At 41.0% G+C, this 25042-nt stretch overlaps 1 protein-coding gene across 2 annotated transcripts in view; it reads right to left on the reverse strand.

Annotated features, from left to right (window-relative positions):
• XPO7 (exportin 7) overlaps positions 1-23561 on the reverse strand; it is a 38169-nt gene extending 14608 nt beyond the window's left edge. Inside the window, exons 1-17 of one of the 2 annotated variants that reach the window (XM_073892642.1) lie at positions 23337-23561; positions 22661-22807; positions 20276-20369; positions 19530-19696; positions 18229-18321; positions 15672-15776; positions 14147-14312; positions 13575-13648; positions 11592-11711; positions 9095-9241; positions 7767-7939; positions 5861-6054; positions 5297-5402; positions 2841-2976; positions 2261-2334; positions 1024-1107; positions 31-91 (exon numbers count right to left, since the gene is read on the reverse strand). In XM_073892642.1, coding sequence (XP_073748743.1) covers positions 31-91; positions 1024-1107; positions 2261-2334; positions 2841-2976; positions 5297-5402; positions 5861-6054; positions 7767-7939; positions 9095-9241; positions 11592-11711; positions 13575-13648; positions 14147-14312; positions 15672-15776; positions 18229-18321; positions 19530-19696; positions 20276-20369; positions 22661-22807; positions 23337-23357 — 1962 coding nt within the window. In that variant the 5' untranslated portion in view covers positions 23358-23561. The remainder of the gene's footprint in view (positions 1-30; positions 92-1023; positions 1108-2260; positions 2335-2840; positions 2977-5296; positions 5403-5860; positions 6055-7766; positions 7940-9094; positions 9242-11591; positions 11712-13574; positions 13649-14146; positions 14313-15671; positions 15777-18228; positions 18322-19529; positions 19697-20275; positions 20370-22660; positions 22808-23336) is intronic. The other variant, XM_073892643.1, reaches the window with a different exon arrangement.
• Positions 23562-25042: the final 1481 nt, after the last annotated feature.

Genomic DNA, 25042 nt, shown 5'->3' on the forward strand with positions numbered 1-25042 from the left:
ACAACCAGGAAGAGGTGCTAAATCACTCACCGTGTGATTGTTCAGCATGAACTGTACCGCACTAAGCTTCACTAGTTTCCTTACACTACTGTATGTGAAGACAAAGAAAGAAGGTCAAGGAAAGTGTGTACAAATGAGGAATCTCTAATGCAGAATGCAGCTTTCTAGGATAAAGTAAGTACAGTTTCTTTCCTGACTATGAGTTCCATACTCAGATTATCTTATTTTCCTTAAACACTTGAAAATGACACCTGCCAAATGGAAAAAAAATGTGTTCTCTACTAAGCAGTATTTAACTGATCAATGACAGAATACCCATACCAAACTCATATCTGTAAGAGAAGAGATAAAACCCAGCAGTTTCCCCCAAGAATCATGAATATCCTAGGGTAGCTTTTCTCACTGGGGCTTCTAAGAGCTAATTAAGCCCTAAATCCCTGCCTGAGGCATCCATTGTGTGTGGTGAATTAAGTTCTCTCCTATGCATTTAGAATGGTACTAGCTATGTACAATCTTTGGGATAATTGAGAAAAAAGTCACTCATTTTTATAGGGTTTAGTCTCCTGCAGACCCCTGGTTGTGGAAGGCTGTCTCAGAGCAATTCAAACTTTATAGCAGACTTGGTCCAAGTCAAGTCAAGAGGGAGTATAGCCACTACTTTTATTGCAGAGCTTGTAATCAGGCTGCTTCTACCAAAAGGCTGACAATCAAGATGGACTCTGTATCACTGAGGATGTAAAAATACTGGCTACAGAGTATATACTGATTGCACAGATCTGCTGGGCATTTCTGGATCTTAGATAACCAGGGATAAATCTGTAGAAACTGTTTGTGGGGTGGCTCATATTTGGAGTCTGCAATTACCCTGGATTCTGTGTCGGTACTGCCTTTGGCTCCTAGGAGAACGGAGGATACTTGAGCACATATAAACTAAATGAAAGTGGAAACAGCAGGAGGCCATGATTTCTACGACCATGGCAAGCCACAGTTCCTGCTGCGCACAGAAGCTGACTTAGAAAAGGATATCCAATGGAGAGGTCATTGAGAAGCTGTAGTGTCTTGGAGGTGATCGGTTCACAGCGGCCCCAGTACTTCAGGTTGGTGATGCTGGAGGACAAAAAGAAAAAAAAAGCAGGAGACACTTTTGATTTGCCTGGTTTCCTTGAGGGCTGGGAGAAGAAGAAAATCATCCATCAAGAGTCACCACACATCTGCATCACCAATTCACAGACATCACAACCACAAAAAATGGGTATAAAATCTCCGTACTTACATTTGGTTGACTAGAAAAATTATCCTTCAGATAATCTTCACTACTTGGTTCCAAAGCTACACTGGCCCATACCCAGGCCCTTGGAATTCTGGGGCACTCCAGGGCTGATTTCTGCAGCAAGGGTAAGAGATTTCTGCGGCAGTGATAACATGCAGACGTATGCAATTCTGCACCTGCACCATCCACTGTCAGCTGCAGAATTCTAGTAGCCCTTGCTTCCGGGTTCTTGGCTGGCAGAGTCCTTTAGACCCCCTTTGTTTTTTGCATCTTAAATTATTAACCAGCTCATGGATACGAGTGTTTAGGATTGGGATGGCTGGAAGGGGGCAAAATGTCACTTTGCACACAGCCCTGGGTAAAATATTTGGCTCCTAGTGTGTGCTTTGAGATACTGAGCTCCTAAAAAGGGGAAAATGTGAACAAAGGGGCATAACTTAAAAAACAAAAACAAAAACAAAACAAACGAAAAAGGGCCAATTAGGAGCTCCAACTTTGAAGACAAATAGCACTTGATTTTGCAGATTCAAGACTCTCAAAGGGTGTGGATGCTTCTTGAGAGGAAAAGCCTGTTTTAAAGTGGGGCTCTCCTCCTTGGCAGGGCACACCTAGTGGAAATCAGCACCAGAAAGTGAATGCCCACTCTGGGCATCCTTGGCAGCAGGGTGATTGGGTGAGAGGCTGAGAACCAATCACTGGGGCAGAGATGTCCATTTTGCTAATGCCATGACAGGGTTTCACCAGTGATTCCAGAAGCTAGAGATGAGATTCCACATGAACAAATTAAATCCTTGCCTGTACAAGCCTGGAATGCTCTGGGGCCGGGCCATATCTCTAAGCACAGCTTGTCACACACTCAAATGCACAATTTTCTGACGCAAACGATCAATGCTGGAATACCAAGGCACTGGCAGCATAATGCCAAGATCACATTTTACAGTTGCAACAGGATTGCAAGGGACTCTTGCTGATGGCAAGCCAAACACTTACATTTTTCCTATGAAGACGCTTAGGACCATAGTCTCATCATTCAAGCCCAGAACTTCTGAGAGTCGGCGGTACAGCTGGTGTTGTGTTAAGGGAAGAGAAAGTAATTAGAAAAAAATGGATTAGAAAAATCACATCCCAACATTGTTTTTGTCCTTATTCAGGGGTAAGATGTGGAAGAAAATGGACAAAAGTGTAGGGGAGGTCTTTCTTGAAGGGATAAGCTAGTTTCTAAGTATTACTTGATACTGGAGAGATGCTGAGCTATCTTATCAGTCCCCTTCAACGCTGAGATTACAAAGACTGTCAAAATGTTCTGCTGTTCTGAACATCAACTCATGTACAGAGACTGAGAATTGCCAATGTTGAGACCAACAGATGTTCTGACTGGCCATCTGTTAAGCCCGTGGAACATTACAGAAATGGACCCAATTCTTTAATGAATCTCTCAAAATTCTACAGATGAAGAAGAGACATTTGGACCATCCTAATACTAAAATCTGTGTCTGAACTGCTATCAGATGTTTCTTAGTCAGCAATTCCATAAGTGAGAATCAAGTGGAGCCAATTGACATCCTGTTACCTTAGAGGATTTTTGCACCTGGTCCCCAATGTAGATCTTACGAAACTGTTCAAAAAAGCTCAGCATGGCCAATTCTAGCTTCTCATTACCCGCTTGAGCCAGGCGAGAATCTGTTAGGTTCATCAGCTGGAGCACCCTAGAGGAAGAAGAGCAATGATTCTCTCAACAGCAGGATATCCTGGTCACTCTAGAAAATCCAACCTACCCTCAAATAGTCCTATGTATCTCCTCTCCTTACCCATCCTATCTGAAAGGCATTCTCTGCAGGCTCTATGCTCTGCTGAGAGAACAGAATTCTCCATTTCTGCCCCACAGGAACCACAACTGAAGAATGAATATGAATGACTGGTTGGATGTTTAAAAGTTCCAGTCCACCAAGACTATAGACTGAAGCAGAACTAGTAATTGGCTTAAAAATAGTGGGAAAACAAAGCAAAACACTGGCACTGGGGTAATGGTCTTCCTTGAAACTTATGTGAGACCATAAGTAAAGCAATTTATTTTCTAAGTCCCAGTTCCTCATCTGAAAAATGACTGGACTAAGCCCATGGTTCTCAAAGTTTTTTCCCACAGAGCCATGAAGGGAATTGACACATGAAGGGCAATGTCCACAGGCAGGTAAAAGTTCCAGAGACCAAGAGCAGATATGCTACCCGTGACTTCATCCCTTTACCTCTTCCCTGCACCAACCCCCCTGCAAAAGAAAGCATACTGGAATGAAGGTGTGTAAATACTGAATGAATAAAATGTTATTACAAGTGAGTCATTTGTCATTCTGATGATGTGAGAACAGGTAAACGTATCATTTTGACATATCATGAGTGAATTAGACTTAGGCATGATGTTGTAATATTCAGTGTGAGAACCAGGATACAAGACATTCTCTAAATTCAGGTCACACACACAGTATCACACCAGGCTGCTGAAATCAGAAAGCTTATTAGCTTTCATTCTTATCAAATCTTTGCTCAACTCTTCAAAAAATGCCAGTGTGACATGCCATGGAGACTTTTGTCAGGATTAAGGCACCTAAGAGCAGATGGACATCTGATAAGAGAAAAATGGGGATTTTCAGAATAAGAATTATGGATTGAAATGTCTAGGAACCAATCTATTCTAAGGCATCATGTTAAAATGTGTTTATCTCTAAGGAGAGCATCTGAAAAGTTCAGAACCCTTCAGGGTGGCAGTTCCCCAAGGTTGCAGTCTGTTTGCACACAATCCTGAAACATGATCTGCCCTTCTACTTGCATTCTGACAGGAGGGTGCAGTGGGTTGTCCAGGGGCTACTGGACCTGTGACACCATGACAGACTGGATGCAGATGCGGATAAGAGAATCCAGCTGACTTCTGGGCCAGACATTAAAACAAAGCCACTTTCCTCATTAACTTTTTTGAAAAATATTTAAAAAAGCATTACTTATGCTGACATGTAATGGGGCTTATTGTTATTATTAAGGGAATAAATTTAAAGTTTCTCACAACCCCGAGATCAAGAGTTGCATGCTCCACTGGCTGAACCAGCCAGGAGTCCCAGTTTTATTTTTTAATACAATAAATATTGATAGCTAGTCTTATAAACAGAAACTCTTTGAGATCCTCAATACTTTTTAAGAGGGTGAATGGTCCTGATGAAAAGGTTTGAGAACCTCTGTGGCAGAGTATTAAAAAAACCCTGCCTTTTTATTTTATTTTATTTTTTAAACGATTTTATTTATTTGCGAGAGAGAGAGAGAGAACACAAGTCGGGGGAAAGGGCAGAGGGAGAGGGAGAAGCAGACTCCCACTGAGCAGGGAGCCTGATGCAGAGCTGGACCTCAGAACCCCAAGATCATGACCTGAGCTGAAGGCAGACGTCCAACCGAGCCACCCAGGGACCCCCAAAATCCTGCCTTTTTATTTCTATGTTAGGTGAATTTTTAGAAATCGTTAAATGTTCATTTATAGGTTTTTAGATAGATGGATGAGAATTACATAGATATAAAATAATAACTTGAAATCCTCTAGGTGGAAAAGTGTATGTCAAGAGATTTGAAAGGCTGTAGAAATTCTTCAATTTCATATTTGAGGATATCTGAAGAACCATATTTTCCTCTTAGTCTTACTCTGCTATGGCAAAAGCAGTCTACATTTCATTAACTCTGAGATACTGTCCTTAAAACTAAAAGCTACTCCCTACTCTGGTTTTCCTAATTCTGTATCCATCATTTCCTTGCTGAATTACTCCAAGTGTTTTCTCAGTAAACACTGTAGGTAAAATTTTTGCTGTATTTATAAAATGTCTGAAGTTGGACCTGTAACAGTCCTTCATTTTCATGGGCAATCAGCTTCATGAGATTATATTCTATAAACAGGGAGGAAAGCAGCATAGAAGCATGCCAAGTTCCTATGATGTTGGGATCCAAACAGGTGGCGGTCAGAGCAGTGAAATGGAAAGCCTCTGTGAGAGCACCTACCGACAGACGAGCTCGCCATCCATAGCATCTTGCTCATCAGTGCTGGCAAAAGAAACCCGGCCACCGATCACTGCGCCGATGATGTAAACCAGCCACGTCAGCCTTCCTGCAACAGGAAGAAGACCTATTAGTGTCCCCTCCAGTGGTCATTTCTTTGAAGAAATTTCCTCACAGTGAGGTGTGTTTCTTACTAGGAGCTTCTGTCATCTTAAGAACACTATGGTAGAGCCATAAGGTCAACTCTTCTTACGAAGTATAGCTATCACCCTGCTCTGGTAAGGGTGATGCCAAGGGGGAAATTCATTAGATAACCAACGGTCCCCTATCAGACAAGGTCATGAGTTTTAGAGTCCAGTACTTTCTTGAAGTTAAACACATCCATGTAGACAGGATTTCAGTTACTCTTCCCTAGCCCCGTGGCATTTACTCATAATATTCTTTTGTGTAGATGGAGGCGATGGATGATGGAAGAGTCCTTTTAGGGGGCAGGTAGGAAAGAGAGGTGGCAGTGAGTGAAGGGGTGCGGACAGCCCCGCCTTTCAGGCCTCAGTAGCATCCACTAACCTTCCTGCACTGCGATATCCATCGGGCTGGCGCTGGCACTCTGCAGCAGCTCCTGATAGGACTGGGCAGACTGGTCAAACAACTGCACGAGGAGTGCGCATGTCTTCTCGTACTCACAACGCCCGATGGTGGACAGCTGGTCCAGCTGCTGCTGCACCAGGCCGGTATCCTCCAGAGGGTCTTCCAGGCCATCCCTGCTCCCAAGGGAGGAAGGAAGGCGCTCTCTTAAAATATGCCATTGACTTCCCCACCACAACAGCTCTCGTTCTGCATTTAGCCACCGTTTCCAATGGCAGAGGCCCACAGCCTAACACTACCTTTTGCCAAGAAAGGAATATAAGAAGTGGGAAAATGGGGGTCTTCACCCTAACGTCCGTCTTCTTTAGATACACTCTGAGTTGGGTGTCCAGCCTTCTAATCTGAATTCCTGCTCCCGTAACATTAGTCGGCCTCGACCCTCTCAGTCCTATGCTTCTCACCCCAGGAGCTCCTGGTTCTTAGTCTCTTGCCGTTCTTGACTCTAATAAGGTTTGGGACTACACATATCCCGTCCTTGTGTGGGGCCATGGTGGCCAGATTTGTTTTGGAATTCAGAGATCTTCAGATTTTAAAGAGGCAACGTGATGCTTCTACCACGTGATATGAACCCTCAATGAACTCTCTGGTAAATCAACTTCAATATTCCTGTAGCAAAATATATAACCATCAGGAATGATCATACAAAGCAGAAGTTTTTAAAAAGGCTCTAAATGGTTTCGTATTAGCACATGTCAAATTTTGCCACCAAATGAGTTTTGATTCCAAACTTAAGAGAAAATTTAGTTTTCACTTCTTGCATTTCAGACTCGCAGATGAGGCACCATGGATCTATACCAGGTCCTACCTTATCTATCGGCTACTAGAGCTAGGGGTGTGTCATACTCTGAGCTCTTCGTCTATTGCTATATCACAGTGTGACAACCCAACAGCTGCACCACCACGACCATTACAACTAGAGTTCACAGCTGTGTGTGTACTATGGTCCACATGCTGGACCAGAACATAGTAATTTAACCCTTTTAATAACCTTGCCCAAGAGCGCACAGCTATTAACTGGCTATCCGGGCCCAAAGCCCACACCTGTAACCACTCCTCAACAATGCCTCACTGAAACCAGCTGAATCCTTAAGAACAGAAACTATGTAGCAGATAGAATGCTTTCCAGTGGACTTCACAAATACTTGCATTTTGAAAGGATTCAAGTCATTAACAGTTGAGCCTATAACTCTTATGACAATTAAATGCCAATTAAGATCTGATTTAAAAAACAAAACAAAACCCAGACCTTCAGAATCCAAGTTAATTCCCCTAAAAGGCAGGTCCCTAAACAAAGAATAACTTCACTTTATATAGGTCATTTCTGAAAGGATCTAACATTTCTTAGCTATAGATTTCTGGTCCAGTTCACAGTCAAGAGAGAAACCATGCATTCCTGTAATGCGATCGGCAATCAGCTGCCCAGGATTCTACCTCTGCTAGTAAGCTCTGGACTGTGTCATCTTATTTATCCACTTCTTTTTCAGGAAACTAAACCACCTATAACTTACACATAATTCTTACCATCTATTGGTTATAAATGTTCCCGTCATGTTGAAAAGGAATCATCAGCAAGGACAAACAGAATACTGATATACCTTGATTTCAAAGAGATGGCTAAGGAGGGCAGAAAACGGGGACATGAATGAGGGTGCTGCAGAGAAAGGCTGTTCGCTCAGATTTTATGCTCCACCTGCTATCCGGGGCTGATGTGAGGAAACGGCCGTTAACGGCATCAGCTCCAAGGAGGCCCAAGTCAAGTGCGCTTTTGCCAACTGGGTGTCTGAGCTCTGGCAAGTCTGACACCAGGCAGCTGTCCCAGTTTCCTTACCTCAGGATGATGTGCACAGATTCCAAACGGGATGTGATATAGGCTTTGGTGACCTCAGGAGTGTAAGTTTCCAGCATGTGGGGCTCTGTGGCTTTCACGTATGGCACAGAGGCTGCCAGCCGCTGCCATAGGCTCAGGAGATAGTGCACACTATTTGGGGCAAATTCCCAGTGCTAAGGAAAACCAAAAAAGCAGGAGGCACATTTCTCATTTTTTGTACACTTCACACAAAGGAAAAAGGCTTAAAAAAAAAAAGGATAAATGTTTATGGGCTTTGTTCTGTGCATGACAACTCATCCATCCAATGTGCTTATTATTATTTCAGAGATTAAGCATCTAATAAAAAGAGCTGTTCTACGCTGGTTGTGTAAGCCTTCCCACAAGGAAAGCCTTGTGTAAATGGTTCTCAAACATTGGTACCCATGAGAATCACTCGGAGAACTTGCTGGACATAGAGACACCAAGGCTCCACCCTGGATCTAGTGAAGCAGAAATTATGGGGGTAAAACACAAGCACCTATATTTTTCAAACTCCCCAGATGATTTTGATGCCATAAAATTTGAGAACCACTGTTCTATATTACACGACTAAGAAAGAGAGGTCGCTAGCTCTCTCTTGACTCTTCTGTCTCACTCCATTCCAATCTTGCTTTTTTCAGAGTGATAATCTAAATATTATCCTTGCAATTCCCACGTGTTCCTCTAACCAAACTCCTTGCACTTATGTCAGGCAAATGAGCAGGCTGCAATAACTACTCTGCAGGGTTGCCCTATACTGATATCACTTTTGCCGGCGGGGTGAGGGCAGGTGGAGAAGGGAATACAGGTACACCTTGGAGATATTACTACGGGTTTGATTCCAGACCACTGCAATAAAGCGAGTCAAATGAGTGTTTTGGTTTCCCAGTGCACATAAGAAAGTTGTTTTACACTACACTATAGTAAGTGTGCAATAGCATTATGTCTCAAAAAACAATGTACATACCTTAACTAAAAAATACTTTAGTGCTAAAAGTGCTAACCATCACCTGAGCTTTCTGGGAGTCATATCACTGATCACAGATCACCATAACAAATATGAGAAAGTCTGAAATATTGCGAGAATTACCAAAATGCAACAGAGACAGGAAGTGAGCAAGTGCTGTTGGAAAAATGGCACCGATACACTTGCTCAATGCAGGGTTGCCATAAACATTCAACTTGTAAAAAATGCAGTATGTGTGAAGTGCATTAAAATGAGGTACGCCCGTATTCTTTTAACTTTAAAATCAATGAGCAAGAGAAGAGGTTCCAATGTGTAGGAAAGAGAAAGACAAGCAAAGACAAACCTGTAGGCTGGTCACTGTGAAGTTAGCTATCAATCGGATGACCTCAGGGTAGTTTTCCACCTTTACTAATTCTCCCAGTTGATAGTTACTCTTCAATCGGGCCAGTAGTCTGCAAAACTCATGGTAATTGTTTGGGTCTGATAAACTCTGGTGACAGCACAGGAGGAAAACAGAATGTAACATGTGATGCACTACACTTCCAGAATGACATTGGGGATGGCATAAGGGAAGGGGAGAATCTACTGTAACTTCTCAGCTACAGGTCCTCACTTAGAATGATACATCTGCAGAATGTTTAAAAACAATTTTTTAAAAAGTCACTTTTAAAAGAGATGGTCACATCTATTATCTCATCTGTTCATAACAATCATCCTGTGAGATGAAATTATTAGCCTCAATTCAAAGTCTGAAATGGAAGCTCAGAAGGATCACATTACTTGCCTAAAGTTGTAAAGCTGATTAATAACGGAAAAGGGGTACAATCGAAGATGTGGCTGGCCTGTTTGCTTCCCACTAATCAAAGATCATGAAATTTTCATTTTTACATCTGTCAAATTTATCATTAAATAAGACTATACTTCAGTGGCAAAGTTACGCAAATGCTTATTTACATTATATCATCATTGCTATAACAATTTAATTCCTAGATTAGTAAGACAAGAAAGAGCAAGTGTTGGTGAGGATGTGGAGAAAAAGGAACCCTCGTGCACTGTTGGCAGGAATGCAAACTGGTGCAGCCACTGTGGACAACAGTATGGAGGTTCCTCAAAAAATTAAAAAATAGAACTACCATATGATCCAGTAATTTCACTACTGGGTAACTACTCAAAGAAAACAAAAACACTAATCTGAAAAGACATATGCAACCCTATGTGTACTGTGGCATTATTTACAATAACCAAGATATGGAAGCAACCTAAGTGTCCATTGATAGATGAATGGATAAATGGATAAAGAAGTGGTCTCTCTCTCTCTATATATGTATGTTCCATATGTGTGTATACATAACACATATATATACATACAATGTATTATATTACTCCACCATAAAAATAACTAAGATATTGCCATTTGTGACAACGTGGATGAACCTAGGTGGTATTATACTAAGTGAACTAAATCAGACAAAGAAAGACAAATACCACAGGATTTCACTTATATGTGGAATCTAAAAAACAAATGAACAAACAAACAAAAAAAGCAGGGACAGACCCATAAATACAGAGAACTGAGGGTAGCCAGAGGGGAGGCAATGGGGGGATGGCCAAAAATGGACCAAGGGGAGTGGGAGGCACAGGCTTCCAGTTATGGAGTGAAGACGTCGTGGGGATGAAAGGTACAGCACAGGGAATATAATAGCTGCTGTGTGGTGAGCATAACAATGCAGAGGGTTGTTTCACTATGCTGTGCATCTGAAACTAATGTACATTCCGAGTCAACTGTACTTTAGTTAAAAAAAAGAATTATTAAAAAGAGGGACAGAACTGAGCATATATATATATATATATTTAAAGATTTTACTTATTTATTTGACAGAGAGAGACACAGTGAGAGAAGGAACACAAGCAGGGGGAGAGGCACAGGGAGAAGCAGGTTTCCCACGGAGGAGGGAGCCTGATGCAGGGCTCAATCCCAGGACCCTGGGATCATGACCCGAGCTGAAGGCAGATGCTTAACGACTAAGCCACCCAGGCACCCCCAGAACTGAGCATATTTAAAAATGAAATGCCTCTTTGGTACTTCCTAGTGTAGAGAAGTGGTACTTTAAAAAAAAAAGTAGGTGTTGGCTGAATCTCTGAGACTGAAAAACACAAAAAGGGCAATCGAGTTATGGATTGAATACTAAATGGGCAATATCTCCCTTCCCACCTAAAAGCAGGCCTACATACTTGGGTAAATAATGTATATTAAAAAAAAAAAAAAAAAGGAAAACAGAAACAAAAACCAAACTCTAGATTCTTAATTTCTTGGGGGAAAAATGACTAGCGCTCTCTCATTTTCCTGTGTTAAAGTGATCCTTTCCCCTAACTCCTGCATTCCTGACGCTAGAGGATACAAACTCCTCATTTGGGTAAACCCTCAAGAATTTGCCTACAGGATGTCTGAGTGGCCCAGTCAGTTAAGCGTCTGCCTTCAGCTCAGGTCATGATCCCAGGGTCCTGGGACTGAGTCCGCATTGGGCTCCTTGCTCAGCAGGGAGCCTGCTTCTTCCTCTGCCTGCTGCTCCCCCTTGCTTGTGCTCTCTCTCTGACAAATAAATAAAATCTTAAAAAAAAAAAAAAAAGAATCTGCCTACAGATACAGACTCGCTTAAATCTTCTGAGAATGATACACTGAACTGTTCTCTAGGATTTCTGCTAAGTGTGGCCTCTAGATGGATTTCCTTCTGACTCAACAGAGGGGCACATACTAATATCACATACACACACACACACACACACACACACAAACATATATTTAAATATGTATTCAAACAATAAATTCTCAAAAATCTTACCTGTGGGTTTTCCAGTATTCGTTTAACACCGTCAACAAGATGTGAGAGAAACTTGGCCCTCTCTGCATTGTTAAACAGGGATCTTCTTACTGAGGCAATCTGTACTAAACAGGATAATACCTAAAAGCAGGCACAACCAAACACAACCGATTAAGAAGATGATATGGCTCCTCCATACTATCTTTTCCCTCCTTCCCCTCCTAGAATATTCTTCTTTACATATGCTGTTAACTCTGTTCTATCAACTTCTGCTACTATTATCACGATATAGAAAGATCAAGGAGAGTGCAGCTGAGGATACTGGAAAACGGTTTTATTAAAAGAAAAAAAAAGATCATTAAATCCAAGTTACCATAACAACTAGTTAAATTCACAATGTGGAAATTCATTTAGGTATTATTCTTTGACCACCAATGGCTTCTTTGGTTCTTGTTAAAATATATACTTAAGGCTTGGAAATACCATATAATTCGTAGGTTAAGTAAAGCTTTAGATTTAGTTTTCTCTGTTTCATTAAGACTTTTGGCTAATCACGGGCACCTGGGTGGCTCAGTCATTAAGCGTCTGCCTTCGGCTCAGGTCATGATCCCAGGGTCCTGGGATTGAGCCCCACATTGGGCTCCCTGCTCCGCGGGAAGCCTGCTTCTCCCTCTCCCACTCCCCCTGCTTGTGTTTCCTCTCTCGCTATGTCTTTCTCTGTCAAATAAATAAATAAATAGAAGACTTTCGGCTAATCAGGCTTTGCCATAATGAAATAACCAAGTTAGATCTGTGTCCTGAAAAGAATAGGCTTTACACTGAAAACATTTTACCCGTCCCCCACCGTGCTAGATATTTATATTGCTTGCCCCTCCAGATCTGTCTTCTATCCTTCTCCACATGCTCTGTTCCCTGGGAGGCTGACTTCTGTCCACCAACAGCCAGAGCTCCACTGCCCTCTTGCCTCTAGTTGGCTTCAACCACTGGATAGGACTAGGAGATTGAGGGCAGGAAGAAAAGAGGCACCCCCCCTCGACCCCTGCCTGGGCCATGACTGGCAGTGTCCCTCTCCCTATGCTGCCCAGCCCTCCCCTAAGACATAGTTTTAGCTCTTTCCAGGGTTTCCCCCATACCCCCTGGGGCTTCCCACTATTGCCCCCCCTAGAGGGTGTCCTCACCTCACCTCACCTTGTTGGATTCCCTTAGTGTTGTCCACATCTTTACTAATAGTCCTTTTATGAACTACCTCTCTTGAGTGAGCTATCTTTTCCTGAAGTAAACTTAATGATACAACACTGAATTCATGTTTCTACTAAAGCTAAGGTCTACATTTGGAAAAGTACCATAATAATCAGGAAAACAGCCTACTGTAGAAACACTATGTAAAACACCCATTACTTTACTGTCTTATCTGTGTGTTTTGTATGGTAGCATTTTACACCAAACAATCTGAAATACTAGGCCAATGTCTTTCAGGACCTGGATGAATTTTGAGATTTGAGGAGGGTAATTACTGCTTTAAAGGAGAAATGCATCATTTCCACGAGTTCTCTAGTATTATCCAGGATAGTATACAAATTTGCCTTCCTCTTACAGCTTCCATTTATCACTTATGTAACATGTGCCTGAAGGATTTTTCTAAAATTTTCTTGGGCAGGATAATCTTCAGTTAGACAATACAAGCTGAATCCCCGCCCCCCCCCACTCTAGCCTGTGGCTGTTTGAGGTACAGTACAAAGTCAGATTCAAGATGAGACCAGAAGAGCTTGACATTTGCAGGAATTTGTCATTAGAGAGGAATAATTTAAAGAGAATTAAGTTAAGACTTTATTGCGAGAACGTTTAGGCCACACGTCTTACCACGAAAGGCTAGATAACTAACCCTAGCATTTCTATGCTTTACTTGCATGATTTGGTACAACAAAATGAATGAGCATAAGGCTCATTCACCATTGCTACTTTCTAGATGTAGGTTAGGCTTTAGAAACTGTGGTCCTGACTCACCAGAGGCGAAAATGAAGGAGGGATGGAATGATACAGGTCAAAAAACAGCTGCAGAGTTGAAGAATCTAAGAACGCTGAAAAAAGACAGAGGAGCCGTTACTGATTACGTTGCTCATTCCTAGTGGCACACCTACAGCACTATATATTAGGGGGCACGTCCTCTGTTTTTTCTTCTCACAGGGTTACTTCCTTTCAAGTGATAAGCTAAGAGGGGCTTTTGGTTTTCCCTGTTTTTTAAAGCACTAGGTTTTAGCTCCTCTAAGGAACAGATTCATTCTTGTGATTCTCATAGAAATGACCTCAAATGAGTAAGACCACAGGAGTCTCTAGGTGATGCATGCGAGAAGGTCACACTCACATCCATCAGTAACCCAGTACTTAAAAAGTTCTCCCAGGCTGAGGGATCTGTAAGGTTCCTCCAACACCCTCTTCCTCACTGTATTAAGACAGATGCTGAGTTTCTAAGTTTTCTCTAACAGCAAGCAAGGGCTAGCCAGGGGTTCCTTAGACCATCCCGCAGACATGGTGTGGGGCTGAGCAGCAGTCTGTTCCTGCTGGTGCAGTGCTCCTACCTGATCTCCAGCTGGTGGGAATCTGTACTGTGCACAGGTCATCTGAGGACTCATCAGTAGAAGTGCCGATGAAATCAAAGTTTAGGCAGTTATGAGTGAGTTTGAGCAGTTGCATGAGCAAGCCATGCTGACTTTCATCATTCAAGTTTAGATTCTTTCCTGAAGCCTGTAAAAACCACCACATAATGAGCCCAAACAATCACTCCCCTCTTCCAAGCTTGGTGCCAGACTCCTGAGAAGGCTGTTAAGCCAGAAAAGGAGGGCAGTATTTCAACTCAATAAAGTGGTGTTTTCCCTGCAAAAGAGGCTGCACTTCTGTCACCTTAATGTCACTATGAAAATCCTAGCTCATTTACTATAAAAACATGAAACTGGTATTTAAAGAAATCCCCCTTTTGACATGTATTCTTTACATGTTGTAGACATACTGACCACAGTGGATTCTGAAGCGATATGGGATGGGTGGTCACTCCATTTACTATGAGATCCTAGGTATTTCTAGATGGGGCTGGTGACCTCAGTGACAAGTTGGCTAATTGTTTTTGATGGTATCAGCCAGGAGGAGTCAATCCTCAGTTTTCGCAAAAGCTTTCCCCGCTCAGGGGGTATAACAGCTTTTGCTAGGTAGCTTGCCCGACCCGAGGACTGTTTGGGAGTTCTGAGATAGAACTAGGTAATTGAGGAAAAAGATAAGTATCATTAACTGGGACAACACAAAGAATCCAAACTTGCTTCTAAAACTCATGACATATGGAAAATGAGACTAAGAACAGAAAACCCCACAAAAACCCCAAACAACCAACCAACCCAAAATGAACAAACAGCCAGAGGCTAACCCCATTTAGCTTTCTATGGGGAGGTCCCTATAGATTGTTATAAATGGGTAGGACTCACAGGTGAGCATTTCTTTCCTAGTTCAACTCATCCCTAAATGAACTTCAAGACCCATTTTCTGTTTTAAAACAGGTAATTTCCTTATGTGATAACTGTCTACCCCTTCAGGTTATGAAATCTAAATGGATGTTAAAAATTCAAAATCTACTTTTCCTTACAGATGTTGCTTGGTTATGTGTCGCCTGTAACTCAGCAGGGGGCAGGGGAGCCGGCCTGTTTCAGTATGCTAACAATGCAGTCGGAACCTGCTTTTAGAGCGCAAAGAATCCAAACACCATAAAGCTAACATGCGTTTATTCCATACAGGAAGATTTTATGTGGGTATATAAAAACAAACAACAAAATCCCAAACTTCGTGGTGAACTAGATTCTTTGAGATACGTGTTCACTTACTGCGCTTTGCTTAAGGGAACGGCTCTGAAATGAGGCAATTCTAATCCCCTCTCTAAAATCAGTGGTCAGTGTGGCACTTTCTTCCACATCTTGGAGACCACCATCAGGTGAGAGATGGTGATGGTTAGAGCTGCACCAACTCTCAAGGAGTCAGCATGGAACTGACCTCTAACAGATCCCCACTCATTCTCATTCTTTCAAAGGGCACTGGGAAGCAGGACCCAATCTACAATCTCACCTGTTTTAGTAAATTGCAGGAAAGTGTGAAGATATCAAATAATGATGAGTCTCGGAAAGAAGAGGCTATTTTTCTGTGCTTGGTTAAAGGATGCGTGGTGTCGGCCTGTGCAAAAAGAGAAACCAATCCAAGTTTTAGAATTAAATGCAAAGAAAAAAAATTTTCATATAGACTTTAAATAAACTAGGATTTCCAATAAAACCAACTTATATAAAAATACATTTTTAATGTTTAAATCACTGTTAACTCACGTATAATGAGAGGATGCAAAGGACAATAAGCTGCTAACAGTTAGCAGGATAGGTCTACAGCTTACAGATGGAAGACAGAAAGAGGGATGAGCATCTCCACTGTAAAGTTTTAATTTCCTCTGCATTTAGGGAGGTAAAATTTAACCAACTGCTGGGAGATACTGCTAATAATTACTAGCATGTTGTATTGTGGCTCAGTCTCAGAAACAGACAGTGGCAAAGCTTGGTAAACAATCCACTCAAGACTAAAGTTGCCACAGAATTTCCAAAGCAGTTATTAACTGACAGCCATGAACTTAGGATAACTGACAACCAGCCCTAACACCCTCTGCCTTCTCTAACCTATTTCAACACGTAGTCTCTATCCCAGAAGTGAGCACTTAATTGAAGGGCAGCATCAGTCTCTCACTTTTTCCTCTGTTCCTCTCTTTTCAACCAAACTTTAAAGGTTTTTACGGTTAAGAACTCTGTCTTTTACTTCTTTAGTACGCCCTCTATTCCTGACACACAGGCACTTCAGTAAGTGGAATAAAGGGATTTCAAGGTTACCAAGGGAATTTTTAGTCCAACCACCTACTGAAAGCTTAAATCTCTTCTATACACCAATCAATTCATCCAAGAGGGGGCACATTTGCTGTTGGCACATTAAAGAATGCAGCAAGATTTCATCAAGTTATGGACTCCCCTTGATTTTCTTTTTTAAAGCTTTATTTAAGTAATCTCTACACCCAACGTGGGGCTCAAACTAACAACCCCAAGATCAAGAGTCACATGCTCCTTTGACTGAGCCAGCCAGGCACCCCTCCCCTTGATTTTATTTCTAAGTTCAGACAGGGTCGGTAACAGAAATAAGCTTTCTGATTTAAATCTGACAACCAAAAAAACAACAGAAAACTAAGTTTTGCAGAGGTTCAAAGTATCCCCCAATTCTAGCTTCAGTGTCACTGTGTTATCATAAATGTCTTGGATAATATGGCACTGCCAGATTATATACCATATTCCACATATAATCGGTTATGCTGATCATAATACAGAGAATAACTGCACACATTAAGTACATTACACACATTTCTACTGTTCCATTAAGAAAGACAAATAAAATTTTGGAGTTTTAAAAAATATCAACATTGGTGTATTTCGTGGGGCCAAACTTCGAAGAGGAGAACATTAAGCCCACAATCTCTATTCTCAGTTAATGCGTGCTCTCGTATTACAAAGGTAATAGTGGTTCAGTAATAAGTTATTTGTTAAGAGCACAGGCTCTGGAATAAGACTCTGCAGGTTCAAATTCAGATACTGTTGCTTGCTAACTGGGATACCTTAGGCAAATTATTGACCTTTATGTGCTGCAGGTTCCTCATCTAGAAAATGGGACAGCCATGGAACCTACCTCCCAGGACTATGGTGAGAATAAAATTAGCTGCTATCAGTAAAGCACTCAGAACGGCGTCTGCTGCACAGTAGTCACTCAAAAGTACAAGCTATTATTATTTTGATAATTACTGACCATAGTGGGGATTGCATGTGACAGAGAACACAGTATGGACTCCAGAGTTTAAATGGCTAGAAGCTGATGCATTTAAGACAGTACTACCTCACAGTTAAAATTCTCAGGGTTAATAAGAAGGTCTGCATAAATATGTGCAATAGCAACAGTGATGCCAATGTAATTTACAGCTGGCGACTGAAGGGTGAGATGTCACAACTAGTATTAATACTGGCCTGTTCAATAATTACAAAACTTTAGCTGGATACAAAAGTAAATGACTAAAAAAAGTAATAGCCAGAGCAAAAGAAAGCCACTGGCGTTTTCCTCTGTAGTAACCTGTGACAAGAAGGATTACTCAAAAAATTATTTGGTATTTAGCAGAATGTTTTATGCATTCTAAAAAGACCACCAGAGAAGTCTTTAATAGCAGCACATGGAATTAAGTTTTAAAGGGTTATAAATACATATTAACGTATTTAGCAGAAGTGGCACACAAACAGTCTGGTTCCACTTTTGTGATCCCCTTTTTGGACACATTCTCTTTTATTAGCAAAGCAGTGATTTATTATGGCTTTGACTTAGGCCTGTTGCTCTCATCTCGCACAATGAACATTAATATCAGCAAGGAGAGCTGTTCTGGAGACAGAAGAGGACCAGGATGTTAAGAACGACGTAGGCTGCATGGACAGAGGAAAATCCAATGGCACTATTGTTTCAAAGGGCATTAATCACTTACCGCAAAAGCACACAACTGCCAAAAAAGATCATCTCACACATAGCAGAAAACACCAATACTAAGAAAAAATATGGCACTTACTTCAATGAGGAAGGCTGTAGCACTTACTTGATTAATTTCATTGGTTAGCTGAGATAAAATAGTGACGCCAATGACGCAGTATTCCACACTGTCCTGGTAAAAACAACGTGAGGCACGAGTTGGTGTGTGCAGTGCGACTTCAGCAATGGCAGCATAGCTGCGCTTTGGATGTGGCAAAGTCCTGTGTAGCTATTAAAACTGCCCAGATAAGGCAGCGAGGAACTGTAGTTTAAAACTGTTGCTTTGCAGGACATAAAATATAACTGCCACAGGGCGCCTGGGTGGCTCAGTTGGTTAAGCGACTGCCTTTGGCTCAGGTCATGATCCTGGAGTCCCGCGTCGGGCTCCTTGCTCAGCGGGGAGTCTGCTTCTCCCTCTGACCCTCTTCCCTCTCATGCTCTTTTATCTCTCATTCTCTCTCTCAAATAAATAAATAAAATCTTTAAAAAAAAAATATAACTGCCACAGAGGAAGACTGCTAAATCTGACTTCATCAAGACTGAAACTTTTTGTATTTCAAAAATAGTCATAGCATTATACTGTACCCATTATACAAAGAGAAACTGGCAAAATACATTTAAGGTAAGTGACAAATGGATGTGTGACATAATTCACAAAGAGACCACATACAACAATAAGAAAAAGACAAAGAACTGCAGATTTTAAGATATAAATCGGAAGTTCTACAGAAAAAAAAAATCAAGTAGTAAATTAACATATGAAAATTTGTTCTGTCTCATTCATAACTCAAATGTGGAGATACTAATTCTTTTTACCTATTAAATTGGAAAAATAAAAAAGCTGAGCTCCCGGGCTGGTGGTATAGAGATAGGCACTCTTTTAACTGTTGTAGGGAACAACCTTTTTTGAGGATAATCTGGAAATATCTTTGAAAGCCAAAAATACACATATCCCTTTGACTGTATAATTCCAAGGCTAGGAATTCACCCCACAAACACACTTATTCCAAGTATGACAGGTGTGTATATATTTTAGGATATTCACTGAAGTGTTTACTTAACAGTCAAAGCATGGAACCAAACTAAATGCCCACCTATAAGACATTAGTTATTACGTGATGGTATTGTCAGATTGGAATAGTATACAGGCATTAGAAAAACCAGAGTTTGTCTGTGCTGACATGTAAGCATGTAAAGGCAAAAAAGACACAGAAGAGAATGTACAAAATAATGCCATTTTGTGTAATTTTTAAAAAAAAGTAGATCATAAAAAGTAGATATAAACATATAGATGTTGCTTCTCACATTCCTACTACATCACATCACATATATACATCATACCTGTAAGAACCTTGTGACATCTGTGATTGCATTTCTGAAGACATAGTCATCCTTCTGACAGTCAAACCAGCCCAGTTTTGTGATTCTGGCATATAACTGAATAAGTGCTTGTGTCACGAAAGTAGCCAACTTTGGCCGGGTGGCAAGGTAGTTGAGCACATAGTTCCCTACAAAACAAAAAACTCTGCGTAACAGAAAGCTCTGCCAGGAAAGGCCACACATCTTTAAATGTATTAAACATTCAAGAAATGGGAAATTTAGCCTATTTCCCCTAAACTCCCTTAATTCTTGTTTCTGTTGTATTCCCTTAATTCTTAATGCGACTGAAAAATGGGACTTTGAATTTAAGATTAGTAGGCTTTCCAATTCAGGATTTTACACTTGTCACAATGACAAGTGAGTACGGCAGCCTTGAATCTACTGCTAGATAGTTAAATGCCATGCCTGCACAGAATTCAAAATCCTTAACAACATTTTTCTTAGTTATTAGTGGCAGTAAAGACTGAACGAAAGAAACCTCTTGTCGAAAAAAGGGATGACTTAAGGCTTTATCTAGAAATAATTATATAAGATCCTCTTCACTTTCAAAAGCCCCAAATTCTAGGGGTGAAAAAAAACTGGATTCTACATATTTTGTATGCTTACCAATTCCAGAACATTATCAAACAAGCAACATAAATTTAACTATTGCTAAGCACATCACTAAACAGACCAATTTCTTGAAAACAGATCAATTCTCTACTTACGAATATCTATGCGTTGCTCCAATGGTAGAGGGTTGTTTGTGCGTGATACAAGCTTTGTAAGGCATGTAGCTGCCAGTAACTGGGAGTAAGAGGACTGTGGAAAGACGGGGAAAAGGACTCAGAATTCAATTCTATTAAGTTAGTCAGTCGTGAGGTTTTTTTATTTGGAGATCTATGCTGAGATTCAAGAAATATTAATCAGTTTTGCAACAGTCGACCCTCCACATTTTAGAGGGTCTAAGAAAAAAGGAGTCCCACACAGAGTCTATATTCAGTGAGCGGATTTCAGTTATGAACAAGGTGCAGTATGCAGTGAATGGCCTGACTGAACTGAATCCAGGGCAGATTCTGCATCACTTAGAGGGGGCCCGCGCTAGAGAGGACCATTTCAGGAAGATATTAAGAAGACAAATCTTTAGAAGATGGATCTCTTCTTTCATTTAAACCAAGAAATCTTCTGTCAAAAGCCTTGTTATAGTGATGCTTCAAAAAGTTTCAACTCAAAATATTGCTATAGTATACCTTTAGAAAGTTGGTTTGTTTTTCTTTTTAAAGCAGCATTAGAGGGAGCCATTACATTATGCCGTATAGGTAATTCCTAACCTGTACCTTTACACCAGCATGGCTATCAATCGGATACAGCTTTGGGGGATGTATATGCTAGTTTTAAAGTAAATGGATACCAATTACTTATCAGAAAGAAAAATTATGCCCTATGCAAGGGAACAGCATTATCATATTCTCACAGTGGATTTTATGAATTCTGACCTTATGGAGAATAAAATATTCTGGCATTCTAACAGATGATAATGCATAAAAAAGAGCCATGTGCAAATTCTTCCATGTGGCTCTATTATGATAAAGTCCTATAACAGGGACAGACTCAGCACTATTAAAATAATTTAATTAAGGGTCAAGGATAATTTCCTATAACACTAAGAATCCTTAAGACAGTAGGCTATCCACAGGCACTGCATAATGCCACCAGTTATAAAAAAGTTTATGCTTAAGAAAAAAAATCTACAAAGTGACTTTGACATGTGATTTTTATTCAACACCCCTGAACATGGTTTAAACTGATTAGAGCAGGTGTCAGATCACTAATAATGCAAGAGAGGCTACTCTAACTGTAGAATACAGCATACAACTGTAACTAGACATTATGCAACATCTAAATGGTTTTTATACACAATTCCAATAAACCTGCTACGTCACTAAGAAGTCAATAAAGATTAAAAGGAAGATTCCACTATGATTGTTTTTAGTACTGCACCAATCCTGTTTTACTGCAGCTTGTTTTATTTATTGACTGTCAACATGAGGATCTGGAGTACAACAGGGTCAGAGATGGTATGATGATACTGTGGGGCTCCAGTGGGAGTCACCTGGAAGAGCTGGTTGTACACCTCCCGGAGCACAAAATATACGAATATAAGTGGGTCAATCCTAAGACTAAGGGACTGGAGAGACATTTACAACATGCTACATGCGAAAACAGAACAGAGCACTATATAGTCTCTGACCAGGGCTCTGTAACCTTCCGATGCTTGGAAAAACAGCTCTCTTAGCTACTAAAGGATAATTTTTAGCCAACTAAACAAATACTGTTACACTGTCAATGAAAATTCAAACATGAAGTCATCCAGAATTTTACCTTCAAAACAAATTAACTGCTTTTGTTCTTTCCACATGTCCTTCCAGTCTGAAGTAAGAGTGCTAGCTGCTGGTCTAGTTGGGATTCTGACTCTCTCGGGCCCTTTCAAGAATCCACCCTGGCTGGATTCTTAGCCTTCCTAAGACCGCCATCTTGCCCCAAATACTAATTTAACCAAACCAGGTCTCACTGACAGCATTATATTGACCACTGCACTGCCATTTTTAAGCTCCAAGAGGCTCTGATTGCATTTTAAAAACTCGAACCTCTGGTGGTTTTCGTTGTGGAACTTCCCCCCCACCCATGCCTCCAAGGCAATAAGCAGCAGCTGTGGTACAGAGGACACAGCAGAGCGACCACTGGGGAGCTTGCACGGTGACATGGGCTCTGTGGGTAAGAAGGCTCATTCATATACAGCTCTGTCTTCTTTGTAAAGGATCCGAGGTGGTACTTAAGTGTGAAAAACAGAAAGAAAGTCCCAGAAATGTGATTCAAGATGAAAAATGACAGAACAAAGTATACGTTCAATGAGATTTTCCTGAGGAGGAGGCTGTGTGTCCTTTCACTGTCAACCTGGCAGCTAGCGATGGTGCTTTTTAAAGGTGAAATTAAGAAGGCAGAGAGGCACCTAGAAGGATTAAGGAACACAAGCCATCCCAATCCGCCCTTAAACTTTGAATATATGTTCCTGAACCTCTCTCCTCCTTCAGGAGTTTTCAAATCTTACGCACACTTCCTCTCTCGAGGAGCAGCTGGCACTTGCTCAGGCAATCAGGGCTGTTGGTGAATTCGACCAAGGCTTTCTCTGCCTGGAGTCGAGTGGTTGTGTCTGTTGTCTCATAAAGCTGTTTGCACAGATTCTCTAGTTGGGCCAGGCTCTGGAAAAGATCAGTCAGGAAAGAAATCAGTCCGGCCTACTATATATACACCACGTACTGTGCACAAAACCACTAGACGAAGGTAAGTACTAATCAATGGAGAGAGACTTGTTTCTCAACTCTGAGGAGAATCTGGGTGACCTTTAACTAATAATAACCATTTATAGCTTTTTAATTTTATATTTTAGAAGACAAAATGATAAAACACCTAAAATACCTATATATTTTTAGTCATTCTGTTGGAGGTCAATCACAAATTCATTTTTCCTTGCAAATACCCATCCTCCCAGGCTTTTCCAGAAGGCTTTCAAATAAAAATTCGGAATTTACTTGTTCTGCCATCAATTTCAAAACAATACTGGAGGCACTGCGGTAAAATTAAGCACATAAACACACAATGTAAGTGTCACATAGATCTTTTTGTAATTTTAAATATTTTCCCTTTTCCTAGTAGTTACTGGCTCACAACTATGTGTACGAATAAAGATGGCCGACCTCTATGAGAAAGCTTCAGAATGCATGTACGCACCTTCCTCCCTGGGTCCCTCATGTTTAAAGTTCAGCAGACTCTCTTCTCCTGTCGTACTTTAAACTCTTGCTTCGGTTCCAAATTTAAAGTGCAAGGGTCAAAATAAATGCAACCCTCACATATGCTCAGACGGAGATAAGACCAGGGAAACGCCCCCAAACAAACCCTTCTCTCCAAATCTTGAACCAGTTCCAAGGAGGCAGGAAGGGGATGGGTGTGTGCTTCAGTCAAAAACCCAAAGGGATGGCAGAAAGGGATGCAAATCTACTTCCACTGACTGTGGTGTTGAAAAGCAAAGCGGAAAGAAACCAGTAAGTTCATTTAACTGTCACCTTTCACGGACTGAAGAGGCGGGAAAACATCTGTTAGTCTTCAAAGGAATGGTTTGGACTTTAAGAAGAATCTGAGGCTATTTTCTAGAGTAGCAAGCAAGATTTGGTTTAAACAGTATGTGGGATGACGGATCCTACTATTAGACAGGACAATTCCGACAGGAACAGAAAAAATAATAACAATAATTAAACAAACTGACCTGGGTAAATAGCCTAAAATTTCTTACACTACCTGTCTGCCGAAGGCTTTTCAGGATCACTTTATTTCCTTATGGTGTTACTTTATAAATCACAGCTTTTCCACGAAGTAGGAAAGCCCTTAGGGCAGGATACCTATTTTACTCAACCTGATTAATAAATTTCAAACATTAACCCAAAGGAAACAAGAAAGACAAATACTGACACTCTAGGCTCAGCAGTTCTCACTTCAGAGAGCTCCCCAACAACAGACACAACAACCCCTACTACCAAAACAAAACAACCACCCACCCTTTAAAACATCTTGGGACTCTGATTAGCCTTATGTTTAATTTGTTCCTCTCTGAATTCCAGGAGTCCCACTTAATACCTTCTTGAATTTAAAAGCACAGAGGAGGGTCACCTGGGTGGCTCAGTCGTTAAGCGTCTGCCTTAGGCTCAGGTCATGATCCCAGGGTCCTAGGATCGAGCCCCGCATAGGGCTCCCTGATCAGCGGGAAGCCTGCTTCTCCCTCTCCCACTCCCCCTGCTTGTGTTCCTTCTCTCGCTGTGTCTCTCTCTGTCAAATAAATAAATAAAATCTTTAAAAAAATAAATAAAAGCACAGAGTAAACTGCACTTACAAAAAAGTTAGATCTCAGTGAAGTCCCATAAGTAGTATCTGATTTTTTTAAAAGCTTATGAACACAAGGAATAGAGGATAAGGCAAACTAATTACATATATTCCATAAACACAAGTGAAAGTGATACGCTTACAATACTGGCCCAAGATCTTACTGACAAATGAAATCGGTTTAATTTTAAATCCCCACGTTCCTAAGCAAGGGATTAAATCTCCTTCACAAGGTTTTGTTTCAACCTAGCAGGCTGGGTCTCCCCACCCCCATAAAATGATTAAAAAAAAAAAGGGAAAAAACTATTTTAAAAATAGGTTAACAGGGGTGCCTGGCTGGCATAGTTGGTAGGGCATGCGACTCTTGATCCCAGGGGTTGTGAGTTTGAGCTCCATGTTGGGTGTAGAGATTACTTTAAAAAAAAAAAAGGTAACAGAGAAGTCACGAGCAGAAAGTCACCCTAACTAAAACTGAAAATAGCTATAAAATCTGGTATTAGGTGTTGGGGAGCAGCAGCTGCCTCATAACCCTACAGCCACCACACACTTGGAGCTTTCCAATA

Source organism: Callorhinus ursinus, unplaced genomic scaffold, assembly GCF_003265705.2.
Source record: "Callorhinus ursinus isolate GAN/ISIS: 27379988/994484 unplaced genomic scaffold, GSC_fseal_2.0 scaffold4, whole genome shotgun sequence".
NCBI lineage: Eukaryota > Metazoa > Chordata > Mammalia > Carnivora > Otariidae > Callorhinus > Callorhinus ursinus.